General features: G+C 39.9%; 1 protein-coding gene and 1 long non-coding RNA gene across 2 annotated transcripts; one reads left to right on the top strand and one right to left on the bottom strand.

The window, feature by feature from the left end:
* Positions 1-128: 128 nt before the first annotated feature.
* On the bottom strand, positions 129-17,365 carry LOC124401813 (solute carrier family 22 member 23). The gene is made up of 10 exons (XM_046874305.1): positions 16,323-17,365; positions 14,872-14,975; positions 10,314-10,468; positions 8,706-8,874; positions 8,009-8,136; positions 7,802-7,904; positions 4,290-4,501; positions 3,396-3,428; positions 3,170-3,293; positions 129-1,405 (listed from the first exon to the last, which is right to left on the bottom strand). Exons 1-10 carry the CDS (start codon positions 16,734-16,736, stop codon positions 1,042-1,044), a joined length of 1,806 nt encoding a protein of 601 aa, XP_046730261.1. The 5' UTR covers positions 16,737-17,365; the 3' UTR covers positions 129-1,041.
* LOC124401814 lies at positions 16,891-22,535 on the top strand. The gene is made up of 4 exons (XR_006928614.1): positions 16,891-16,998; positions 17,372-17,648; positions 17,767-17,878; positions 22,034-22,535. It is a non-coding gene; the product is annotated as an uncharacterized LOC124401814 (long non-coding RNA).

Below are 22,535 nucleotides of genomic sequence, written 5' to 3'. Positions count from 1 at the left end.
AAATTTTTTCCTTTTGCAAATATCCGAGATGTCAATCAGATCGAGATCTAAATTCTCAGATTATCGGTCACAATATAAGGCTAGTTTTATAGAACATCGATTTTAGGGAGGGGAAAGATCACAGTCCATTGATCACAAAACATTTATTTATTTATTTATTTTTGCATATTTTGTGCCATCAACAAACTCCATCTCAGAGAAACCATTTCAAATTCAGGGACGAGAAAAAAAGAAAGGAAAAAATTAAAAAAAGGTGAGGCACAAATAATTTACTGGCCAAAAATATCTACAGGAAATACTGAGCAGCCTTTACTTTGTGCTCTGCCCTGCTTGTTTTTTTATATTCCTGAAAGAAAATGGCGACTGTTCTGGTGTAAAACTGTAAGATATCCACACACACACACACACACACACACACACTTGCACGTGTTATAAACCTGCCCACTAAAACACCCGGATACTAAGATTGGATGGAGTTGACACTAATGGTGTCTTATGGATCTTATCACCAGGATGTTTTCAACTAGTTATAGATTCAGGCTGTATATTTTCCCCCCAGCCATCATAATCCATAATCAGGTCACGTTTCGCATACTTTTTCCCACACACACATACACACATGCATGAGACTACACACGTGCATTACAAATTAAGATGATTGTTTCTTTCTTTTTCTTTTTTTGGATGTAGTACAAAACTATAGAAAAGCTAAAAACTGTGAGGCGATTGGACCGTTTTTTTTGCCGACATCAGCCTGAAATTCATTAGTGGTCGTTTGAAAAATAGATTTCCCCTCATTTGTTTTTCACACCACTCTACCACATCCTTCCCCCCCTCCCGTATCTTCAGGATGAAGAGGTTTGACACGTTATGAGTATTCGTTAGTTTGGACATCATTCACTGGTTGAAATGCACTTGGAAATTGTAGTGGCTGCAACCTCATGATGCGTCTCTGTGCTCGTGGGCCGAAATCAGATCATCGCTCTGTTCTTCATATGGCCTGGGCTGGGATTCGGGTTTCTGCCGCGCATAAGAGCGCGGTCAAGTCCTCACTCCGTTCGCTGTGCTGCCGCTAGCTGCGGTGCTGTTACCGGGATTGGCGATCTGACGAAGAGGCGTGTCCTGGACGCGAGAGTACTCCCGGACCTCTTGCCTGGCCAGAAGGTGGTGCTGCTCTCCGGGGAGGAGGGGCCTGCGTAAAAGCCCCTCCCCTTCCGCCAGAGATTCAGGCAGGGGTTGGCCGGTGGTCTCGGGAAGCAAGGGAATGCAAATGATGCATAGGAGGGTGCAGCAGGTGAGGATGACGTGGTGAAGGAAGAAGCCTTTTTGGTTGTGGAGTTCCATCAGGGGAGCTGTTAGCATGCCGAACCCTGCGCTAGCCAGGACCAGACCTACACCTCCACCCCTAATAAACACAAGAGCAGGAGTTCATTAGGGCAGAAGCTCATTCAAATTTTGTTGAAGCAACTATTCTTAAAAAAAAAAAAAATGCATTCTAAAAGAAAACCTTCAACTCTCTTTTCATTTTGTTTCTTCAGCTTTATTTCTCACAGTCTCTCGAACCTCTACACAGACAGGGGGCTGGTACCTGTTTTTTGGCTAACATCATTTAGTTGCAGAAAACTAACTAAAACAGCCGAACGGTTGCCATTAACTCGTCATATTCCAAGGAAAATCTTTTGTTTTTGAATGTGTACCCCCAATATATAAAAATATACGAGCTCTATTGCCACAAGGTTAAATCCTGACCATGCCAAGGTACAAAACTGGATATGCCTTCTAACATGAGGGATGTTCTAATCTTTCTCCTCTGTCAATCACAGCAACACCAGTCAACTGTGAGCTCATACCTGAAAGAGAAAAATACGGAAAAGGTCCAGATTGCCTTCTCAAATCTGACTAGTTTAGTAGGTGTTGATCACGGCACATATTTCTAATCTGTATCGTTTCATTCGGGAATTCACAGGGACTAATAATAAACATTAGTCAAATGTTCCATTATGTAATAACGGAAAACATTACTGGTGATATGGTAAAGGTTTCCGCATCATGAATATTAAGGTTTTCAGTTTCCACTTTGTAACAGTCATCAGCCAAATATAATCGTTAAAAAACGCCCTAACAACACGCTCTACTAAATGAATCCATATCAGCGTTGAAACCCATCACATTGTCGATGATTATTTTCCAATAATTAGGTATTTTTATTTGTTAGATTTTTTTTAGCATGCAAGGAGACACACAAGTGTTATAGGTGCTGATACACAACTCCGTCCATTTAGATACGAGAATTGAGTTGTGCTGAGGTACAATTTTGCCCTATATTATTATTTACACCGTGCAGTATTGTGACCTGAGAAGAACTGGCCTGTCCTTGACACCCCTCACGCAAAAATGTAAAATAAAGAAATGAACATTATAGAGCTAATTTTAAAATTCAGGTAGTCCCTGAGTTCTGATGTCCACAACTTGAAAATATTGCAAGTCAAGACATGGCCTAGCCTATCCATGATGGTGAATGATGATCAATATAGGGTAGTATACTGTCATTTGTTAATAATTTAACATTACAGTACATTTTTTAGCAAAACAGACCAATTTACAGTACCATACTGTAAAAAACTTTACAGTATATATATATATATATATATATATATATATATATATATATATATATATATATATATATATATATATATATATATATGAGGAAGCGGGCGCTTGGACATGTCCCCAACATGAAAATATTGCAAGCCAAGACATGGCCTAGCCTATCCAGGAGTCAGTGTGGTGAATGATGATCAATATAGGGTAGTATACTGTAATTTGTTAATAATTTAACATTACAGTACATTATTTAGCAAAACAGACCAATTTACAGTACCATACTGTAAAAACTTTACAGTGTTTATGTATGTGGAAGGGGGGGCTTGGACAAGCGCTGGTTCACGAGTGGACTGCAGAGCATATGCTGTACGTTTGCAGTACGTTTCCCTGCCACACGAAACTCAATGTTTTTACAATTTTGTCATATCGTCAAACCATCCTAACTCTGGAACATTATAAAGTACTCAGACCTGAAGTGAAGGGGGTCTGACTAGTTTGCAAATGCACTGTGTATTTTTTTACACACAAAGAAAAATAGGAAAAAGATGAGAGGAAATTTCACCTGATGACTGTAGGCGTGATCTCCGTGCAGTAGAAAATGCTCAGGGTGCTGACGGCGTGAGAAGAGAACATCCCGATGATGGAAAACGCCACCGAGAACCGCTGGTTTAGCGTGTCCCTGAGAACTGACATTAAACAGCACAGGATTTTGAAAACATCTGCGCTGGGATTAATTTAGGGGTGAATAATTGCGTGTGTATAGTGAAATTAACTGCACTGTTCCTTACCTACATTGTGCCGAAGACTGTACTTTCCGATTACTGTTATGAAAAAAAAAAGAGATACAAGCATGTAAAGAGGAAAAATCTTGAAAAGACAACAAAAAAGAAGAAAGAAAAGGAATGGGAGACCAACCAGTATAATACTGACACACAATACTGCTATTTGCACTACCATGCACTCTCACACTTTAGATTCATTACTATTACTTTCACACTCATATTGTTTACATTGTCTTGTATTGTCTGGATTTTCCTGTATCGTCTGTTTCGTCTTGTATAGTCCAAGCGAAATGTGTTATTTATGTCTGTACTTTTGAGAGTCACCAACAGCTGGAACCAAATTCCTTGCAGGAACACGCTTGGCCAATAAACATTTACAAAACAAAATTTGTCCCAAATATTATAAATAAACCGATATCTGAAGTCTTTCCAGCTGTGTTTTCAACAGCATTAGTCTTTCAGCCATTCATTAGCAAGAGGAAAAAATGCAATCTCTAAAATTAATAAAAACTAAGACACCTATATATGTCCATTAATCCATTACAGTCTTCATTTTGGTGGCAAATCAGTAAAAATCCATATCCAAATTTCATAATTTATACTCTCTCTCTCTTTTTAAAAAAAAGAGTGCGTGCTCGATCCTGATTGGTTGATTGCTGTGTGTTTGACCAGTTGTTTTTATCATAGTAAATAAAAAGGAACGACTGATTTTCCAAAATGTAGTTGAGTAAATTTGACTTTGAAATGTAGTGAAGTTAAAGTCTACCCAAATGTAAATACTTCAGTAAAAGTACAGATACCTACAGTAAAGTACAGTAAAGAATTACTTTGTTACTGTCCACCACTGAAAGCATGTAAGCACTAGCATGTGTGTGTGTGTGTGTGTGTGTGTACACTCACAGCTGAGTAGGCCGAGCTGCAGTAAGGAAGCCAGCGCTGTGATGATCATAAAGGTGAGGAGGCCGCCTCGTCTGCCGAACGCGGTCACCACCGGACAAAGCACCAAACACGAGGCCATGGCGATGCCTGCCAGAGCGTAATAGTGCAGGTGAGAGGTGCTGCCCTCCAAAACACTGCGTGCAAAACAGTGGTGGATCCCATAACCAGTCAACCTGAGAGAGACAGAGCCAGATATAATTATCTTTAATATACATCAATATCATTGTGGTTACTCAAATTTCTACACACACTCAAAATAAATCCCTCCTGCATTTAGTGGATATTGGATTATCGCAGGATTTGATCTAAAAATTGCTCATTGTTTAAGCGTATGAGTAAGAAGGAAAACTCAATTCAATTCATTTTTTGTTTGTTTCGCGCTTTTAACAATAAACATTGTCTCAAAGCAGCTTTACACAGATAATGTGGTGATAAAAGTGAATAAGTGTAAGTTTGTCCCTGATGAGTGAGGCGACTGTGGTGAAGAAAAAACTCCCCGAGATGGCATAAGGAAGAAACCTTGAGCGGAACCAGATTCAAGAGGGAACACCATCCTCATCTGGGTTGCACCGAATGTCCATTTATTACAGATATACGATGTTGCGGGGTGCAGTGATGGTGATCAGATGCAAACTGTAGTCCTGAGTCAGTGTAGCAGACTGTTGACATTAACTACAGTCCAAATCCATCCTCAAGGCTCCCGTTCTTACTCCGGAATTTCATGGATCCCCAGGGCTTTGATGAGAAACCATCCCCAGTTTCACAGAGTGGCCTCCAATCAAAGAAAACACCATCCAGAGGCAGGCCGGGTCGAAGTGGGAAAATATTTTGACACTATTCTGCCTGCCACACATCCATATAGTTATTGATTGAGGGATTGAGGTTGGATATCCATGTCTCCGGAGAAAACTGTTGCCTGATGGAGAAGGCATTGCACCAAGACTTGGTCATGCGTGAACACTTTTCCAGCCATATGTTTTTCCTGACCAAACTGTTACCACAAACTTGGAGGCACACAATTGTAAAGCATATAATCTGATGCTGTAGCATTCAAGTTTCCCTTCACTTGAACTAGGAGACCCAAACCTGTTCCAGCATGACAATACCCTTGTGCACAAAGCCAGCTTCATGAAAATCTGCTTTAACTGGGTTGGAGTGGAAGATCTCCTGCTATAGAGCTCCAAACCCATTGAACAGCTTCGGGATTAGTTAAAACGGCACCCCAGGCCTCCTCACCTACTTGGGACACCTGACTTTCCCAGGCATCATATGTGGTTCTTCCTCAAACTGTTACCACAATGTTGTAGGCACACAACTGTGTAGAATGTTTTTGGATGAGGTAGGCTTTAACATCCTTGTAGCTGAATGAGCACAAATCACAAAATCGAATGTAAAAGCGAATGTAAACGAGGAAGCCGTAAATATATATGCGACAAATCGCAAATGTTTCCCGATAGAAAAGGATTAACAATTATACACAAACAAAATCTGTTTATTATTAGCTCTAGATTATGTGGTGTGTTCGGCTTACGAGTCATTGTGAATAAGCCGTTACTATAGAAACGGCCGGGTGCATTAACATAATATAAACCTATAAAAGACAAAACTAGTCTCCGAACTGAGCTGTTATATAAAATCAATACACCCCTTCGGATTAGAGAATTCACATCACTGTGGTATATAAACCTAATTAAACAATATACATATTTGCATACCATTAAGCAGAGCATTTTACACCTAGGCCTTTTTTTAATTATATCATTATGATGTCATGGCTATAGAAATGATCAATATTATACAGAAACATCTCTAGCAGGAGCATCAGTATTAACCTCGTAACATATCCCCAGGTTTTTTGCCTAGGGATTTTAAATTAAGGTAAATTGTGTGTATGCAACCAAATCAATTTCTAGCTATATTTCTTGAGAATATATTTGAGCTCATGCAGTTTGCTACACGTACGGTTTATGACCATCTGACCATCCAATCAAAGGACGTGAAAATGCTGACATTATTGGACGCCTGCTAAAAGTCGAAATCTGATTGGTTAAAGCAACAGCTTCAATTAGTATGTATTCCAAGCAACAGACGGCCGCAGTTGTTGATTCCGGAGACGTTGCATCAGATACCTTTGACAATATGAGATTTGATGAGTGAAATCTAATTGGATTGAAACTCCAACATCAACAGACACTACAGGAAGTGGTGCGTCTGAGAGAAATCTTATGAAATGTAAAACAATCGACAATCAGGAATAAATATATTTAAACACAAGTCGATGATTTTGATAGTTTAGGTCAGAGACGTCCTTGCTGGCCCTGATGGCTTACCACTGACGTTAAAAAATCAACTAAAAAACAAAAAACAAAGCTTCTTTGTTTTGTCTGGAAATGTATCTACAGCAGTAGATTCAGCAAATGTAGTCCAGTCGCACCACAAATTATTTTGTTATGCACCATACAGACAAATAGGTACAATTTTTAAAAAGATAAATAGACTATTATTATTACACTTTAAATTTCCAATACAACTCTGAGTCCTGCCACCTGCAGAAGTTCTCTGATGATGGTGGGGTGTATTATGGATGGACAGGAGGACAGCTTTGTGGAGTGGTGCACCAGGAACCATCTGCTCCTAAACATTGTTAAAACCTAGGAAATGGTAGTGGACTTTAGGAAGGGTAAAACTATAATTAAACCCGTCACCATCAAGGATAAGGAGGTTGGGTTTGTGGACCACTACAAGTACTTGAGTGTTCACATAAACAGCAGATTGGACTGAAGGTCCAATACTGACGCTGTATATAAAAAGGGGTTGAGCAGATTTTATTTCCTGAGGAAGCTCATATCTTTCAATAAATGCAGCAGGATGCTGAACATTTTTTTTCAGTCTGTTGTAGCAACTGCCCTTTATAGTGCTGTGGTCTGCTGGGGGAGCAGCATCAGTGCCAGGGATGCAGGCAAGATCAATAAAATCATCCGCAAGGCCGAATACATTATCGGACACAAAGTGGACAGATTGGAGACAGTGAGGGACCAAGTCACATAGAACAGTTCAGGAAATATTCCACTGTACACACTGTATAATGACTCACCTCTATGTTAAAGATGTTAATTGCATCTTATATACCTATCCCAGTATTCACTATCTCTTTAAACACACACACACACACACACACACACACACTGACAATTAGCACGTTTCATTCTTTCTTTCTTTATGAATTCCCTGTTGCACTCTGTTTTTCACCATGGCTGCTCATCAGGGATAAATACACATCACTCACTTACACTGTTAATTTCTGTAAAGCTGCTTTGAGACAATGTCCGTTGTGAAAAGCGCTATAGAAATAAACTTGACTTGGATTCAGGACACAAACATAATAAAATAAAATCCAATCTGCGGTGTTTCTAAATCATCTCTGCTGCATCCCAGGCACTTCAGTTTACCGATACACATGCAGATATACTCACGAGTTGACACAGAGCACTACCGTGCTCTTCCACAGGTTTCGTGTGCTTCTCAGCTGTGTGATGCAGGAGGTCCTGGGCTTCTGCTGCAGCTCACGCTCCAGCTCTGGACACATCCACAAATTCATTGTGACTTTTATAAATCATCCTTGTGTGGAAAAAAAGACACACTTACTTTCTAAAGTAAGTGTGTAAGATATCAGTCATCACCTGAGAGAATCCCATTAGGGTCAGTTGCAGTGTCCACTTTGTTACTTCGAGCGATGGAGTACATTTGCCTTTTCGCTCTGTGATAATGCTGCGTGGCCAACAACCAGCGCAGCGACTCGGGAAAAACCCTGAAAAGAAGTATTTCTTCTGATTATCATTTCATTTAAGTTTGTGACTATCCTGGCAGGAACACATTTCAACAACCACTTGAAAATTTTTTTCTTTGCTGCAGAGAAATTTCCCCACTGTGGGATGAATAAAGGTATATCTTATCTTATTTCTGGTAGATGCTAAACTGCATTTTTTTTTACTGTGTACCTGTATTATGCAATGACAAAGTTCTATCTATCCATCCATCCTTCGATCAATCCATCCATCACACCTCAAACTATGTTCAAAATGTTGCAGGAAGGGGGATTTTTTGAACCAGAAGCTGTTGCACTATCTATCCTAAGAAGCATGTTTAAACATAAACTCCAAAGGAATTGAACAAAGGAACTTCTGTCTTTCAATCACACAAAAATTTGTAAGAAATGAAGCGTTTTTCTTAATTCTTAAACCCCCAAACCTTCCAATCAATAACCAAGAACCTTAACCACTGAACTACCACACCAGCACATCTACACATTTTTTATACTCCCACCAAATACACACATGGGATATGTGTGGCGTTCCCATGTCGTACAGATGAGCTTACCAAATGTAAGGAAGCATTAGGATAAACGGGACGATGATAAGGACCTGAAGAATCTGCCAGTCGCGGCACAGGGCTGCCAAACCCGGCATCAGCAGCTGTCCGCCCACAACCACCAGACTGGCAACCATCGTCATGGAGAAGCGCCAACCAGGCAAACACAGCTCAATCCCTAAGAGACAAAACAGCACAATTAGTGCAAACAGAAATATCCCATTTTACATTGCGTTTAATTCTTTTTTTTTAATCATCATTATTGTTATAATTATTCTAGATTTCATGCTTTTCTTTTTTATTAGATGACCTGTTAAAATTTTCATTGTTTAATCTTGCACTGAAGACGTTCATTTGCTTTGTTGCTAAAGCGTCCCCTGGTAGTCATTGTGTCCCCAGGCTGTCCCCAAAGAGTCTCAACCTATTTACAGCATTACCCAGCTTTTCTGTAAATACCTGCATTAATCTCTTTTAATGGAGAGAGCAATGATATTAAATATTCAGCATTCAGCAACTCATTAAATGCTGTTTTAAACAAATTTTCAGTAAATCACTGCTGTTATGAGTAGATATTAGACATGTAGGTCTGGAATTCATGCTCCCACATTTTATTTACAACAGAACATAGAAAACATATCAAATGTTTAAACTGAGGAAATTTACCATTGAAAAGGAAAAATTTGGTAATTTTTGATGGCTGCAACAGGTTTTTAACAACTTGGGACGAAGCAACAAACGTCTGGAGAAAGTAACAGTTACTGGAATTTAACAGCTGAAGAAACATTAACTAATGAAGTTAATTGACAGTAAGACGACTGGGTATAAAAAGCGTCTTAAATATCTTAAAGTTATGATGCACAGAGCTTCACCAATCTATGAAAGACAGTGTCTACAAATTGTGGAACAATTTCAGAATAATGTTCCTTAACATCAAATTGAAAATCTCATCATTTACAGTACATCAACGTATCTGGACAAATAGCTGCCTGCTGTATAATTCGAAAACGTTTGGTACATCCAGGAAAAGAAAAATACAACAAAGAACACCCAGAACTGTTGAGCAGCTAGAACCTGTATCAGACAAATATGGGACCACATTCCTTCCCCAAAACTTCAGCAACTGGTCTTCTCAGCTCCCAGATGCATACAGACAGAGGACGTGATGCTACACAGTGGTAAGTAAGACCCTGTCACAACTTTATTGAGACCTGTTTTGTCCATCAAATTTGAAATGACCTTTTTTCTTAAAATTGCATATATTCTCGGTTTAAACATTTGATATGTTTTATGAATGTATATATATATATATATATATATATATATATATATATATATATATATATATATATATATACATACACAGGTATATTCAGATATTTTAAAATGTATAAAATCAAATATATTGAAATAAATCAAAGACAGACCCAATAGCAAGCAGAAAAGTACAACTAAACCTGGACTTGTCTAGATTTGATTTGATCTACACAATCTGAACACAATAAGGAGAAAATGTTTGCAGCAGAGCGCAACCCTGGCGATACAAGAAGCTGTTTTGAAGCAGATCCCAACCCTTAGTCTAAGTGTGAAGGAAGAAAAGTGAGAAAAAAAGAAACTTACTCAGCACATAGAGGGAGACTCTGATCGAAGCAAGGCAAAAGCCCTGAAAGAAGCGTAGAGTACTAAACATGGCCATGTCCACAGAGAAGGCCACACACAAGCCAAACACGAGCACAGACAACACCGACACAAGCAGCACCGGAATACGACCTATCCTGAGAGGGAAAGAGATAGGTAAAGAGAAAGACAAAGAGTTGTGTAACTAACACTTGACTCAAATCTGGGCACATTTACCTGCTACGTTCAAAAGTTAACATACATGCATTAACCTACAAGCCTGTACATATCTATTATTGAAGACTACGGAGTTACAGTATCTCTCAGAAGTGCAACTCTGGGTTTCAGGGTGTTACAGATCTTCTTATAGCTTCGGCCAGCTTTGTGGACAGCAACCATTCTAATTCTGAAATCCTCAGAGAGTCTTTACCATGAGGTAGAATCAAAATCAGAAAGAGCTTTATTTGCCAAGAATTTTTGCACTTACAAGGAATTTGTTTTGGTAATAGACGCTTCCAGTCGCACATTTTTTAGGTAAAACGGAAAAAAAAGAATGCAAAATAAAAAAATTACAAAATTGAAGTATCAAAAGTTATTGCCATGTTGAACATCCCGTGGTCGGAACACCACATTTTAACTTCTAATGCACGATACACAAATTTGTGGTCCTGTCAAGCTGAAGAAAAAAAACCCCATGAGGAATAGGACAAGTGGCTTTGCATGTACAGCTGTTATCCCTTAATTTAGTTGCAAGTTGATTACACAATAATGGATTCATTTCTATAGTATTGTCCCTTGAGAAGATGCGAAAAAGGCTGCTGAAATGTGAGGGGTGCACTCACTTTCGTGAGATACCACATATATTGAAGGTTAAACTAAATATATCTGCATCCGTATCGAGGTAATAACATTCTCTTCTTCATGAATCCTTTTACTTGCTGATTCTATACCTCAATATTGCTGTGTTCTTATTAAACACGCCAGTTCTCTACAGTCTCCTGCTGGACCACCAAAATCCCATTTTGCCAAATGTTCATGGTCACCTGACCATCAGTCTGATGCCAAACACAGTTATGGTGGAAGCACACAATTGTCTACAATGCTGTTAAAAGCTGCACCATTGCAATTGATTCCTCTTCAATGGAACAACGAGGCCCAAACCGGTCACAAAATGAGCTCCATTCAATGTGTTAATCTCCTCAAATTTCTACAAAATATACCCAATAATGACAACGTGAAATGTGTGTTTAAAATCTTTGCAAATTTATTTAAAAAAAGGGAAAAAAACAAGAGTCAATACTTTGTTTAAGCTCCTTTGGCACCAACTCCAGCTAGTCAATTCATGCTAACGGAGTTGAACATTTAAGATGCTAGGTGTTTTAAGATAGTTGAGAAGATTTGAGGAGTAATGTCTACTGAAAAAGTGCTCGAGTCTGAAGTTATCAGTGGTGATTAGTTGTGTAATGGCAATTTCTATAGTTGTATCTATTGAGTGCTTCAAATATCCACATCTGTATTTAGATTAAAACCGGAAGTAAATGAGACCAAAACCGTTGGCTTTTTTTCCCCCTATAATAATTATGACCCTGATATTCATCCATGAAAATCCTAAAGAAAAGATAGTCCATAACTTAAGAAAGCCAAATCATCATGCCTTTCTACATTTAGATCACATTAAAAGTTAATTTGAAGGTTTTCGAAGACCAAAACACAAAGAAATAGCAAGAACCAACCGATTTCACAGACACCAGAGTGAACGAATGAATAAAGGATTAATCCTTTCATTCTCCATCTTCCTGAAGCAATAGTTCTTTGCTTTATTGTAAAGCATCTCTCTTTATTGCTCAAACACGTATGACAAAATCATAGTGAAATCCCCAGCAACTTCCTCTACTTCCGGGTGGAGCTAGAAATAGTTCAGACTACAGTTCAAATGTAATCGGTACACAAATGTCATGAGTCACAGCCGGCTTATGACTTTTTTCAGGACAATATATAACGCAGCAACACCAGGTTACCCAGTGTAAAGGCTCTTTTTACTCTCAAATCTCCTTCATATCCTTCTCTCCTTTAACAAGCCCAAAAACCCAACATTCTTTCCTAACAATTCTGTAAAAGTCTCAATGTATTTAATACTAAACTTTAAACACAAATAGATGGTTGACGGTTGTCAGCTTGGTCCGGGTTACCATCTGTTCCCATGCATTCCTTTATTTCTGAATGTCAGTCCAAATGCCTTAGTAATCTAAGGTTTCTCAGCTCAGCAACCTTTTTTTAACAATTTTTCCTGCCCAGGACTAATGAAGCCCTTAGGCAGGGTGTGTTGGGAGCAAATAAATCTATAGAAAGAACTACATTTGCCAGTGGACAGTCAATTGCATCAACAAAGCTTCCTACTGATCTAAATTCCTGTCACTATATGTATTATCATCCTGAACCAACCGGCCGTGAACCAAATTTTCTACTACGCCTAGCTGTGTAAAAAAAAAAAAAAAGTCGGCTTTTCAGAAGCAACTTTTTAGCTATTAAAGAATTCCTGATTTAAACCAGAAATATAATTTTCTCTTCTTGTTTAACGTAAGATATTTCGATCTTTTCCCCACTTACACCAGCCAAGGGGTCTCCAACCTTTTAGCGATTGAGAGCTCTGTGATGTAAATAATTTTAAAAATATATAATACACACTATTTATATATATACACATATATATATATATAAAAGTATGTGTGTGGGTGTAACAATCTGCACCGGTAGTTTTTCCGGGTTGCGTTATACAGTATGACAGCGGCCTCTAGAGGCGAATCACTGATGCCACATGCTATTTATTTGAACTGTTATTTATCTGCAGTGTTACATTTTGATTCAGTTTGAATGCGACTTATTTTTTGCAATATTTAATAATATAATTAATATATTCAAATTTATTTCATTTAGGATATATTCATGATTCAGTACTGTTCAATTTTTTTTGCAATGAAGTACAGTACTATTTTACATGGCGTGTTATATTTGTTTATTTATTTTTATCCAATATCTATTTTAATCGGTTGATTAATCGTTATCGGTTAATCATTAGTACGCTCCAACCTCGCTATCGATATCGGTAAACTCCATTATATGGATATCTGGAAAACGCCTTATCAGTGCGAGACTCCACTGACAACGATCATCTAACCATGCATGCATTTTATAATTTTTCTTGTAGCCTGTACAAGCGCATTATTTAGCCAAAAGTTTGTGGACACCTGGTCGTTACACTCATTACTAGTTTTTCCCCAAACTGTTAGGAGTTGCCACACAATTGAAAGTAATTCTGTCCCCTTTCTGCTCTCCAGACCTGCCTGATTCACCCTGATTCACCCTGATGCCCTTCTATTGGATGGAGTTCCCTTCAACTGGAAAACTGCTGCTGAGGATTCCACATGAGCAGCATAAAGATCAATGAGGTTACTGCGGAGGGTTAAACGCAAGAACCATGAAGATGCATTTTGACTGTAACTAATATATACAATTTTCTACAATAGCTTAGGGATGCAATAGACACAAACAGTTTTGCGTTCATGTGTCAATCAGTAAACAGCTGATAACCTCTGGAAGGAACTATAATGAATGGATGCTTGGTGTCACCCAGATGAGGATGAGTTCCCTTTTAAGCCTGGGTCTTCCTCATACCATTTCAGGGAGTTTTTCCTTGCCACCTATAAACTATATGTCTTTGTAGCACTGAAATTTCCCTTCACCGAAAGTACCCAGATGTCCAAGTCTGTTTCAGCATCACAAAGCGAGCTCCTTAAAGACATAGTATCCTACACGAAACCCTGTCTTAACCCCACTGAACACTTCTGAGATGAACCGGAACACAGACCTCCTCCTTTAACATACAGTAATGCGCAAGTGGCTCAACGATCACAACGATCCCTGCAGCCATGTTCCAAAATCTGGTGAAGAATTTGGATGGAGAGCCCTCTCAGAAGAACTGAGCTTATTATAACTATAAAGGATGAATAAATCTTGACCACATAGGAGTGTAATGATCAGGTGTCCACAAACTATTGGTCATACTAGGTAGAAGAAATGGCACATTACGACAATGTGGCAAAAACCAGTAGTTAGATGGAGTCCTTTATTTTAACACTCCGTAAGAATTCTATAAATGCTTTCTGAGTAAAAAAGCTGCTGTGTGTTGTTAAGTATATTGCAGTCCATTAGTAGGTTTGGTCATGTTTGGTTGCAGTGATCACATGTTGGGATTCTTCTCCATTTAGAAGGAAAGCACTGACAGAGTCTGAGCAAGGCAAAGCAGGATGATCGGATAAAACGAGTGCACAGGATCCAAGGATTCTGCCATGCAGGAAGTAGCTAAAGGCAATGAGCCAAACTTAAAAAGGTCACACTTTAGATCAGCACTTTACCTTCATTATCCATATGATGTCCTACACTACAGTGCAAAGACAAGATTTATAACCTACACAGGAATTTTCTCACCTAGCCCAAGAGTTGAAGCAGGAAAAATAGAAAGAATTGAGAACCTGTGAGAAACATCAGGAGGTTAGAAGCTTACCAGTCCGCCATAGCCCCCATCAACAGGTAACCAAATATGGAGCCCACCAACAATGAGAACTTGGCAATGTGGACTTTCCATTCATCATCACACACCAGCTGCCACTGTGGAGAAATCATACACCAATTACATCCGTGACAAAACTGTTCAAACTTCTTCATATTTCGTTCTAGATTCGAATTTTTCAGTAGTAATAAATCGGAGGCACCACATTGAGAACCGAGATGAAGAACATGCCTATTTGATGAAACACTTCTTCAGCTTTTTTATAAAGGAGTCTCCAGTGTCAGAGATGAAATGCCATGCACTTTAAAATGGCAAGCTGCGTTTCTTTTCATTAATACCATATACCTGGCATTCAATTGGGGGTTTTGGTTTCACCTTGTTCTACCAAAAATTTAAACATGGCCTTTTTGCATTTCCTTTTTTTTTTCCTTATGATCTTCTAGGCTTCTACTCAATCATGAAACCAACCAATGACCAACACCAGACTCATAACTCCAGTATGGAAATAAAGAACAGAGTATAGATTGGTGGTCCAAATACTCATAGCAATAACAGGCCTGGGTTTATCATCTAGAACATACTGTAGGTGCCCAAACTTTTTCCTATGAAGGGCTCAAAAAATCAAACCCGATTGAGAGCTGTAGGATTGTTGCATTACACCAAACTGTATTATATTGCCATGATTCTCCTTCATTTATGAATTCATAATATTTAGAAATGATTGGAAAACTGCTCAACTGATGAATCTTCTAGTTCAATTAAATGCATTACGTAATGAAAGCATAGAAACATCTCCATTTACAATACAATTGCATGCAATGCTTAATACAGCTTTCCATGTGCTTGTAATATCAATAAGTTCACCCAAGTTTTTCCCAAATTGAGTTGCAGCTGACTTCCAGAAATGAAGACGTGTCAATGACCTCTTCTCAAATATGAGAACTCATATACTGGGCCGAATCAAAAGGTCAACATGGACCCTAGTTTGGATATCCCAGCTTGTTTACATATGTTTTTCTGCATTACACGTGTGTGAAAACCAACCCTGGTCATGTAGGACATCCTAATCTCGAAGCAACTGTCTGCTGAAAAAACATAATGTATAGATATACGCCTGGGTTTGCCTGTCCGAGGACTTATCTGTCCCAGATTAGGATGTGGAACACCCCTAGACCTCTTTATCAGCCCCCTGCCTGCACCTTCTGACTTAACCAGACTGTCAGCTGGTCTTCCTCAAACAAGAACAAATTTTAATGGCACCTAAAACAGTCCTGCAAAAAAAAAAAAAATCTCGAATCAGATCATCCTGTGGAATCCAGGTCATTGCATCACCACTTCAATGTGGAAACATTGATGCAGAATATATGCCCATGCAAAGAGACATCCGAGAAGATCTGCAGCATTCTTGGATGTTTCTTCTCCACCCCTCCAAACCTGATACTCACCTTGGTGACCACATTCTGCTGCAGTCCTAGCTGGAGCTCGAATCTCGGTTCGGCGCATTTGCACCGCGCGCTGGCGCTCTCGGCGCGTGTCGCGTTCACGAGCAGACCCGGCGGCCAGGAGCTCGCGCTCACGCTCGCGCCCGCGCCGCTGCTCGCGTTCCCTGTCTGATCGCACACGCTCTCGGGCTGCGCGAGGAGGAACGAATCCGAGAACTGGCCGAATGCGATGAGCAACGCTGGCAGCCAGGTCAGAGCCACCAGCCGCTTCTGGAAGCGACCGAAGCCTCCAAGGAAGGGCAGCACGGCGGTGTCCACCTGAGACAGAAGCTTCGGGGGGACCTGGGGTTCCGAAATCCGTGAAACACTGCCGTTCTCAGGGAGCTGCTCCAGTCCTTGCAAGCGAAGAGAGGCCATAACGGTGTTTCCTCCTCGTCCTTACATCCAATCTATTCTTGGAGGTTGACACTCTTTGTCTGGAGATCCAATGCAATAAAAATAATCCCCCCCTGATCCCAAACTAGATGAAATCCAGTTTAGAAACCGGTTTGGTTTATAGTCTGAATGAGGAGAGATGCGGCCGTGCTGTATGTCATCCGTGGATCCTCCAGGTGATCATGCCATCGCAGGATCCTTCCACTGCATGCACTGGTGATCCTTAAACCCAGGAGGTCTACAGGTAACATACCTGTTTATGCGCAGATCTCGGGCAGGCGTGGTCCCGGTACCCATCCCTGATTCTGATTTTTACCCCCCGGTAAATGTTACATTGTGCTTTAGGATCCGGAGCGCGTTAGTAGATCTCTGCGTTTCCGTTTGGTAGATGCGGGATCGCATCCATCGGTACTTCACTCGATCAAGGGGGTTTGATTGCTCACGCGACCATTTCCCTTTCTTTCTTTCTTTCTTCCCCTTTTTTTTGGATCAATTCCTCCTCGCGCAGGGGGTCGGTGTAGCGCGCGCGCACGCTCGCAGCATCCCAAAATGAAACGCCTTTCTTTTTTTTTTCTTTTTTTCCTCCTCTGGCTCGACGCGCCCTCTGATTGGTCCAGACGCTCATGGCGATCCACTCGCGGCGTGCCATTGGATCCCGGTGCAACAAAGAAGCTTTGTGCGGCCGCTTCCCCCGCGTTCCTGTTGTGAAACAATGAGAGAAGTTTACACCCCGAAAAAAATGTCCAAAACAACATTTAATGAACAGATGCACGATGTGATCTAACAGCAGATCTCCAGCAGGGGTGGATCTATCAGGGACTAGAACCCACAACTCAACACACATCCAAATCTCCCTGTGTTTTCACATGCGTATTCATCTCCTTTCAATTAAAGGTGCAGTAGATGTTATTGTTATTATTTTTTTTTTACTTGCATAAACATCCAACATGCTCAAAAATATGTATTATGAATTATTATTTATTTATTCATTTATTTATTATTTATTCTCCAGTTGCCCTCCAATAGGGTGGTCTACAGCCCACACTAGATCCTGTAGGCTGGGTATTGGAAATGATCTGGCAGGGGTCTGGTTGGGATTAAGCACCAATTTAAAGGCACACTAGGTACGATCAATATTATTTGTTTGCTTGCTTAAGGGTCTCTGGACCAGAAGTTTCTCCTCCAAACAGATTTTCTCACTGACTTTTTATACTTTGGATTTTCTTTCGGCTGCTCCCATTAGGGCTCACCACAGCGGATCATCCGTCTCCATACCCCCCTGTCCTCTACATCTGCCTCTTTCACACCAACTACCTGCATGTCTTCCCTCACCACATCCATAAACCTCCTCCTTGGCCTTCCTCTTTTCCTCCTTCCTGGTGCCTCCATCCTCAGCATTCTCCTACTGATATAACTCATGTCCCTCCTCTGCACATGTCCAAACCATCTCAATCTTTTTATACTTTGGATAAAACCCACAAATCAAGTTACCTTTAATTTTACATACTGCACCTTCAACTTACAGCCCTGCATAGTCTGACCTCTAGTCTTCCACTACTCCTACATGCAACGTATATTGATTTGTATTAATGTTTCCTGGACTCCAGTCGCTTCAATGATCTTCACTACCGTTCTGCACCTCTGCTTTCTGCATTACATTGACGCATGTCTCGTGACTCATCTACATGCATCATGGCATTTATTATTATGCCTTACATTTCAATAGTCAATAGCATTGCATATGCATATCAGGTTGCTCTTTACTGGTCTCCATCTCCAACATTATTCTTAGTTTTGTGTACCTCTGCTCAATTAAAATAAAGTGGATCTAATCTAATCTAATCTAATAGGTCTGAAGGCAAACGAGCAAAAGCTACTCACTTCAAGAGAAACAGGACATCATTTCTTATATACTTGATATAATGGTTATATACTATAGATGTGCATCTCCATAACTGAGGCCAATGCGATTTGCATTCAATACATCAAAGATACAGTACATATGAAGCAGCTACAGGTGCGATTTGATACGATTCACTTCTATTTCGACGATGCGATTCAATTCGATACAATGCAATGAAAAAAAAAAATGAGCCGTGCATGAATTGTTGATTTGCTGTCTGTCTGAACCAAAAAATCAAAGAAAACGATCTGCACCATAGTGAATTGCAAAACATCATACAGTGGGGCAAAAAAGTATTTAGTCAGCCACCAATTGTGCAAGTTCTCCCACCTAAAAAGACACGCCTTTGTAATGCGGGAAGAAAAACCAAATGAAGTTACAGCTCTACCTCTGCCATGTTAATCCGTATTCTATGCAAAGTTTCAGGACTCGAGAAAGGGTTTAGCGAAGGAGAAATCAATCCGCATATAAAATATTGGTTATATACACATTTCTTTAAAAAAAACCCTCATTTACCAGACATCCTTATCTAGAGCCCTTTAAACAGTTGCATACCAGTGCTGAGATTCGAACTCACAACCTTCTGCAAGCTCATGTGCATTTCAGGACAGTAAAATGCCATCTTCGCATATCATATGTTAGAAGGCACAGGGTCAGGATACAGCACCCCTGGAGCATAGATGGTTGAAGGACCCAGGAGTGGCAGCTTGGTGGTACTTTTGCATGAACCCCTGAACTTCTGAACAGTAACCCAGAGTAGATGCTCTCTGGCGGATCTCTTGTGAATGTTACTAGTTTCAATATCATGGTGCAAACAGGAAAAGTAAAAACATCTAGCAAGTGCCAGTTCTGTGAAGGAGGTGCAGAAGAGGTCAGAGTTGATGGGCCAGACTGTTTTTGGCTAAACAAGAAGGCTACAGTAAATTAAATAAGATTGGTGGGGGGCTTTCGGGACCAGAAAAGACCTTTTCTGCTGGTCTAAAATCACTGACTTGCAATTTGATATATTCTTTTATGCATTAAATTATTCCCAATAGTCCCTTCTCTGCATTTTATTGCGTTTCTCTTATACCCACCGCTCCTTGAAGGAAGTTTTGGTTGGAGTTTCTATCCAATCAGATTTCAGCCATCACATCACATGTTGCTGGGGTGGTCAATTGTATCTGCCTTGAGCCTTTACAGTAAACACTGCAGGCTGTTGCTTTACCCAGTTAGATTGCAATTTGGCCACTCTGGGGCCTTCTAGAAGGCGTACAATCACGTCAGCAATTTCAAGTCCTTTGATTGGCTGGTCATAGAGCGCACTAGTCGGAGTCAGCAAACCGCATCTGTAGCAAACTGCACAAACGCAGCTTTAGCTTTTCTTTTCAGATCCCTGGGAAAACCACAATGCACCAAAAAATGTACAGAAATGCAGGGAAAATATTTTATGAGGGTAATATTGCTTCTCCTAGAGATGATGTATTGCAGCTGTGACTCCAGTGAAAGGTGTTGAATTGTGTTCATTGGGTTTCTTGCTTGAGTAATGACATTCATTCTCACTGTATGAGATTCCTGTCTGTGACACTGTGTTTTTCTAATATTGATGGTTTCTACCACATCATAATGATGCCATTGAGAGGTGGATTGTTTGAGCTAGGACACCACTGAAGACCTAGGTGTGGAATCTATTGCTCTCCACTGGTCAAATAGTCACCTTTTACAGCCACGGTGAGCAGAAAAGAACACATCTGAGAAGACATGATACTGTGAGGCAGATGTCAAACAACAATAATAAACAAATGGGCAGGTTTATTGAATTATTATGTGAATTATGAGGCACCGTGAAATGGTTTGTTTTTACATGGCAGTGTTCACCTAAGATGTATCTTCTCATGATGGCTTTTTGAAATGTAAAAAAAAAAAAAAAAAAAGGCATGATGGAAAGTAAACTTTTTAATATTATTAAATGGGCATTGGAGCTTCCAATAGAGACAAAGAAATACAATCACGTGATCACACTCTCCTGCAAGTGTATTATACCCTGTGCTTGGTTACTGAAATGGACAAATCACAATATATTAATATAATAATACCCTTTTTTTAAATACAAAAAGTATATAAACACACTAAACACGATAAAACGATGCACACAACAGCTTTAAAGCGAAATTACGTCACAATTTAGGAGTGCAATGCAGTTTCCAGCCACTAGATGGCACCCTTTTATAAAAATACCTCAATCCAATAATAAAAAGGGGCTGTATACTTTTTACATACACTACCAAAGATACTATTGTCAGTCATTTTCTATTGGCAAGCTCACATTGATGGCAAAAAAAAAAAAGCAAAACATATTTGTTCAACTGACAGTTAGCATGATGCATTGCATTCTATATTCACTAGGCCAGTGTGTGTGTGTGTGTGTGTGTGTGTGTGTGTGTGTGTTCAGTGATTTGGCAGTCAAATATTCAAACAAATAAAGCTGAACATGTCTATGGCTGTAGAGCTTTTTAATCTCCTATTAGATGAGAAGTGAAATCAGAAGAAGAAAAAGATTCGAACATCTGTGTAAAAAAAAACCAAGCGATTTGGATTTTCCACACCCTATAGAATAACAGGTTTTTCCTGAATGTAAAAAAAATAATTGTCTTGCTGTCTGTTACAACCCCAAGGCTTTCTTTCCCTCCTCTCGCTCTCTCCCTCTATAACCTGCTACATATGTTTTCTGAAGATGAGTGCACATACTGAGCAATGACCCTCACGTGCATGAGAAACCGTGTCTGAGATGGTGTGAAGTGACACAGGCAGTAGACACACATGGTGCAGTGATGAGGTCAGCAATTTCACAAGCAGCTATGAGCATGAAGTTAGACCTCGTTCATTTCTCGTAGATCTGCGAACCTTCCATTATATCTCGCCATCAATCAAAAGTAGGGTGTATTCCAGAAACGATGTTATTTTAAACGCTTGTGCAACGACGATTACTCATTTCTGATTGGACAAAAAAACAGTGAAAAAAACGTGTGTAATGTTTTTCTTGGGAAAATAAACCCAGGTAACGTCTTACAATGGACATCGGTCCAGAGGGAGGGTCAGCTTTCGGTAACGCGATCGTTTCAGACTCAAAACAACACACTGATCTTCTCGTTTCCACTCTGAGGGAGTATCTATGTCAGCTAGTAAATGTTAAGTCAAATCTATGAATGGCTGCAAATAACATGTCCCTCTTACTGTGAAGAAATCAACAAATATATTTGTCCCATCATGACAATCCATAGTATTTTCCCCACGTTTATAACTGAACTGCTGTTGATTCTCCATGTCAAGATCTTGTGTACAACCACAGACAAGCAACTATTCATTTCTTCACACTTGTCTGTTTCTGTCTCCACAGGCCACTCAGGTACTTGTCATCTCAAGACTGGACACGCTTCCAGAATCTTCCCTATTCTGGCACCAAAAATGGTGGAATGAACTTCCATATAATGTCGGAATGTCCGAGTCTTCAAACAAGAGGGTCTTAAATATATACATCAATCAGGTATAACATTATGACCACCTGCCTAATATTGTGTTGGTCTCTGAATTAACTTTTTCAACAGTTTGAGCTACAGGAGTTCATCTGTTGGATTGGACCACACGGACCAGCCTTCGCTCCTGCTTACTGCAGACCAGGAACAGCCCACAACAACTGCAGTTTTGGATATGTGCTGATCCAGACGTCTAGACGTCACAATTTGGCCCTCGTCGAACTCGCTCATAACCTTTTTCCTGCTTCTAACATATCAGTTTTGAGGACCAAATGTTCACTGGCTGCTTAATATATCCCACCCACTAACAGGTGCCATGGCAAAGTGATAGTGTTATTCACTTCACCAGTCATAATGTTATGACTG

The sequence above is a fragment of the Silurus meridionalis genome, chromosome 18 (genome assembly GCF_014805685.1).
Source record: "Silurus meridionalis isolate SWU-2019-XX chromosome 18, ASM1480568v1, whole genome shotgun sequence".
Taxonomy (NCBI): domain Eukaryota; kingdom Metazoa; phylum Chordata; class Actinopteri; order Siluriformes; family Siluridae; genus Silurus; species Silurus meridionalis.
The sequence above is the reverse complement of the archived record's forward strand: the minus strand, read 5'-3'. Positions and strand labels throughout refer to the sequence as shown.